Genomic DNA, 5,251 nt, shown 5'->3' with positions numbered 1-5,251 from the left:
AGTTGTTGGGTGTCACAGTCACATGTCTGACCACATTTACTAAGTTGTTGGGTGTGACATGTCTGACCACACTTACTAAGTTGTTGGATGACACCGTCATAGGTCTCACCACATTTACTAATTGGTTGGGCGTCACCGTCACATGTCTCACCACATTTACTAAGTTGTTGGGTGTCACAGTCACATGTCTGACCACATTTACTAATTGGTTGGGTGTCACCGTCACATGTCTCACCACATTTACTAATTGGTTGGGTGTCACCGTCACATGTCTCACCACATTTACTAAGTTGTTGGGTGTCACCGTCATATGTCTCACCACATTTACTAAGTTGCTGGGTGTCACAGTCATATGCCGAAAGCTGTTCATGGAATCTCTTCATCCCAAGCAACCACTGGTTACTTTGGAATTACTACATAAATTGGTTCCTATGCACAGGCGTATGCATTCATCCACCTTCACCTGCCTCAGGTACGCGACAGATTTCTCAAAAATGCCACAATTTATACAAATAAACATTTGAGCTGACATCGCAGTCACGTTTTTGACATCGGTATGCAAACTGAAACTTTTATGATTAGCCTACCAAACATTTTGCCGTGACATAGGCTTATATTGTACATGAGTATATACCAGCCTTTGTCTAAAAACATAAAAAACACCAAGATCATGCAAACTCTGTAACAAAGCCGTATCTCGCCAGATGAAAACAGTATGATAAAGATATTGTTTTCGTATGGACAGTCGGTGAGTCTGTACACTGTAAGTGAGTGAATCTGTATACTGTAAGTCGGTGAGTCTGTATACTGTAAGTCGGTGAGTCTGTATACTGTAAGTCGGTGAGTCTGTATACTGTAGCCTATGTGGGTGAGTATGTATACTGTAAGTCGGTTAGTCTGTATACTCTAAAACTTTCTAAACAGTATATTTATCTCATATATAGGCTTTACAGTGTAGACAGTTTTGCAGGCGCTATTTCTCCGGGCAGCTGTGTAAGACATGAGAAGAGTGTGAAGTCGTGGATCTACTTAATGACAATGAAACCAGTGCATAGTGTGACGTGTGCAACATAAAACACTTTTTTGTAATGGATGATAGAAACCCTGTAGTCTTCGATGTCTAGATGAGTTTAGTTGTGAGAACGTAACTTCTGTCCCTCTTCTCCAAGGAATGCATCAATGCCTGTACATGTATGGTTTAAGCTTCATATATGGTCAGCGTCGCCTGTCATGAACACACACACACACACACACACACACACACATATATATATATATATATATATGGCAAATTATGGTTCAAATCTGATTGGTTAAGCTTATTCAAAACCCAAACATTTCTTTTGTTTCCAGACAGCCAGTGAATTTAAAGAACCAGGTCAGTTGTTCGTTCGCTATCAGGATTCGTCATGTCCGTGCCATCACACAGGACTATAGTGGCACTGCAAGGTGAGCCAGTGACCTTGTGGACCATTCTTCGTCCATGGCTGGTATTCATCTTAATATCCGGACTTACGTCTGGCAATGAGACTGGTCATTCCACAACGCCCAACAGACTTCCGACGGTGTCATCTACGGAGAACCCACGTCTTCCAGGATTCAACGAGGTACCGATAACAACAACAACCGACACTAAAACAACAACAGCTGCGTTTACGGTCCAGGGTTTTCTGGATGAGGCCGTCAATGAGTATACATTTGACATCTCTCTGTCCGCTCACCAGACTGTGCTGGAGGCCACGGCCTTCGTGTGTGGGAAGTCATATCTCTGTGACTCAGGTGAGACTTGGGAGGATACGGAGAGTTCGGACTGTTTCGCTTGCCAGTTTCCGTGTTCCTGTGAGACGGGCTGTCATTTGTACGGAGACTGCTGTGCTGACCGAGTCTACAACGCATCGGGAACTCTAGCACAGCCCAAAACCAAGTGCGTCCTTATCGGCGACATGTCCGTTTTTATGGTAACTGGTTGCTCGAACCTCAAAACCAACGACAAAGAGTATGCGGATCTTAACCTGTGTGAAAGTCCAGACACATCCAAGATTGAGCAGGCCAAACCTGTCAGTGTTGTTAGGTCACAAATCACCTACAGGAACCGGTTTTGTGCAATGTGTAATGGACATTTCGAACACGATCTTGAGCCGTGGAGACACGAGATCACGTGCAAGAACAATGTATCAGCTGCCAGAGAGCAGTGGGGCCCAGAGGAACTATCAAAGCACGGCTGCTCCGTGAATTTCAGTCCCCCAAACGAGGTTACTCCTAGATATTGCCCCGCAGGACTAGTTGATACTTGTCCAACTGGCAACAGCATTGCCAGCACAATCTGTGAGCAGTTCGCCAATCCGATAATACATAACGGTGTCATTTACAAGAATATATTCTGTGCTGCTTGTAATGGAATTGTCTTGGCTAAAAACCAACTGTGTTTTCCTCCATCTGATCCAAAGGGTAATATACAACTGACTCAAAGACCCCTCAACGCTTTTATGAACTTTGACCCCATGTTTGAACCGGAAGTGAATGACGATGAACTTGAGGTTAACCGGCTGTGTGAATTGGGCAGGGTTTATGACCCTTTTGAGGTAATTACCCTGCTAAATACCTTTACAATATTCTCTGATCTAATCGTATACGTCTCTGCGTAATAAATGTTTCCTGAAATGACTATGTCACATGTAAACAATATTTTGAAATGAAAATTGGATGTACAGTTTCTGCGATTTTTTGCATATCAGTACTAACTCGGGTAAATGTCAACAATTTTCACCGTCATTGTATCATTGCAGAACCAATGTATCTCACCTCTGTGCCAGGAAAGACGCACCTTCATCCGAGGACGATGCGAGCCCGTGTTTACAACAGCTAAGGGGTTAGGATTCTCCGTATTCTACATCATGAAACCAACTCACGGAATACCAAATTGGGATTCGCTTATAACACAATACGAAGTTCTGGTCAGAAAACTCCTCGAACCGTTACTCCCTTATTTCATACGGCGAATGGAATTTCAAATCTTCACGGCCGTTGACGGTGTGGGCAAAGAAACGTTTGAGGGCACGTCGGTGACGGCTGAGATTTTAGTTATGCAGGATATCTCCCTTAGGGATACAGAGGAGATACTGCAAAATCTGCAGGTTTTGTCATGGGCGTTCATGGGGGCCGGAGAGGACACGCTGATCACATCAGCACCGCGCACCTGTTCCTCCCCACGTGAAGAGATTACCTTTGATCACATCAGAGAACAGCTACTTCATGACTCACTGGACGCCATTACCAGTCAGTGTGACCAGACGTGTGTCAGTCACATAGAATATACAACTGTTGACGTGTCCTTGGACTGCCCCTACATTGAGGTTGATATTCTGAAATCTAAGTTACGCTACATCAAGGAAAATTCCACCCTCGTTTCCGATGATGAGGGATTGTTGTTAAATGACTCCACACTGACTGTGTGCCGTGATACTCTACAGATATGCATAGGAACGTTGGATAATCTGCAGAGAGTGGCTGTTTTTGAGTCAGTGCCGGCCGAAAACAAATCTCAGGTGGAAATGAAGCAGGTAGAACCCATGGCACTGACGATAACATCTACCGTGTGTGTTAGTGTGTCTTTAGCAGCACTCCTGTTCGCCTTCCTTCTCTACTGTTACCTACCAGAGTTACGAACAGCTCCCGGTAAAAACAACATGTTTGTGATTTTCCACCTTTTCTTTGCCCAGTTATTTTTCCTGTCCGGAATCGGAGCCACCGAAAATATTGGCGCTTGTAAAACTATCGGTATTTTGATCCACTATTTCTGGACGTCATCATTTTTCTGGTTGACTGTCTGTATTCATCATGTCTACGCAGATCTGAGGAAGATTCTCGAGAATAAAGACGACACGACTGACTTGAGAAGTGTCATGATGCGAAATGTGTTAATCTCAAATGGCTTGCCTGTCGTCACCATAATTCTGTGCATTGCTTACAACTTGGCTAACTCTCATGGGACGGTCATCGGTTATGGTAACGCTGTTTGTTTCCTCAGCAAGTTGGGGGACATTGGGTTATACTTTGGTGGGCCTCTTGGGGTAGCTTTAGCTTGCGCTGTATACTTCTTCATTCAAACTGTTGGAGTATTGTCACAGATACCAGATGCTGTCCAGGTTTCGAACAAGACAAAGAAAGCACTAGTCATGGTTTACCTGAAGTTAGCAGTTTTGCTGTCAGTTGCCTGGCTATTCGGAAGTTTTGCCGCCGCATTTCAGTCTCACGTCCTGTGGTACATCTTCGTCATACTGAATGCGGCTCAAGGCATTTTTGCCTTCGTCTCATTCTGTGTTAACGATCAAACATGGGAGATGCTGAAGGAAAAGTTTGAACAAATTGCTCCAGCAAAGAAGTCGATGTCACACACGTCAAGCGGGACGTCCATCAGTACGATGTCATCAATGCTCTAGGCAGATGCAACGATGCGAGTGAGGAGTCCTGTGAAAAAGGTGACAGACTTTAATTTCCAGAAGGAAGCAACTCATGTATGGAAATAGGCGATATATACCCCGGCATATGCAATGCAGAATCCTGATGTTCTCATAGCCGATAGATCAGGCATATTAGAGTTATCCCCCTTTTGTTGATAGCCTGCAAAGATGAGGCGTAATTTTCCCCGAACGAACTAAACTGAAGACGACGCTGCTGAGGTAAACGTGCCCATGTTTGAAATCAATGACTAATACCGGTCTTGTCATTTAAGCAAAACCAGTCAAAGTGTGCTTAGTTTTTAACAGTACTAGAATGGTTTGATCATTTTGAGTCTAAATGACAAAACTTTGTAACTCAGAGTTTGTTTTTGACGTTTTTAACTTTTTTCGCATGCCGGTCCCAATGTCCCGATAGTACACTTCACCCTATCATGGGGTACATAAAACGGTCCCAACATGACACCTCACCCTGCCACGGTGAACAGACAACAGTAATAACAGGACACTTCACCCTATCACAGGGTACATAAAACGGTCCCAACATGACACCTCACCCTGTCACGATGTACAGACAGAGGTCCTGACATGACACCCTACCACATCACGGTGTAGAGACAACGGTCCCAACATGATAGTCATCCAGTGACAGTGTAGGCCTACACAGTGCTCACGGGCCCGATATAGTGCTTGTCACATTTTGTTATCATGTACTTCAAGTCAAAGATGTACATATAACAAGACAATTTCACAGTTAGAGGTAACTTGTCCTGGCCCAGTGGTTAAAGGTTCTT

At 44.2% G+C, this 5,251-nt stretch overlaps 1 protein-coding gene across 1 annotated transcript; it reads left to right on the top strand.

The window, feature by feature from the left end:
• The first annotated feature begins 1,409 nt into the window (after positions 1-1,409).
• LOC135467585 (uncharacterized) lies at positions 1,410-4,439 on the top strand. Its single transcript, XM_064745358.1, has 2 exons — positions 1,410-2,582; positions 2,787-4,439. The coding sequence occupies exons 1-2, from the start codon at positions 1,410-1,412 to the stop codon at positions 4,437-4,439; spliced, it is 2,826 nt and encodes a 941-aa protein (XP_064601428.1).
• Positions 4,440-5,251: the final 812 nt, after the last annotated feature.

This window comes from Liolophura sinensis, chromosome 6, assembly GCF_032854445.1.
Source record: "Liolophura sinensis isolate JHLJ2023 chromosome 6, CUHK_Ljap_v2, whole genome shotgun sequence".
NCBI classification, from domain to species: domain Eukaryota; kingdom Metazoa; phylum Mollusca; class Polyplacophora; order Chitonida; family Chitonidae; genus Liolophura; species Liolophura sinensis.
Note: the sequence above shows the minus strand (reverse complement) of the source record. Positions and strands in the feature narration are given on the sequence as shown.

Coding starts and splice junctions, on each gene's coding strand:
- LOC135467585 (XM_064745358.1), top strand. CDS start 1,410: ATGTCCGTGCCATCACACAGGACTATAGTGGCACTGCAAGGTGAGCCA. Junction 2,583..2,786: donor GGGTTTATGACCCTTTTGAG/GTAATTACCCTG, acceptor GTATCATTGCAG/AACCAATGTATCTCACCTCT.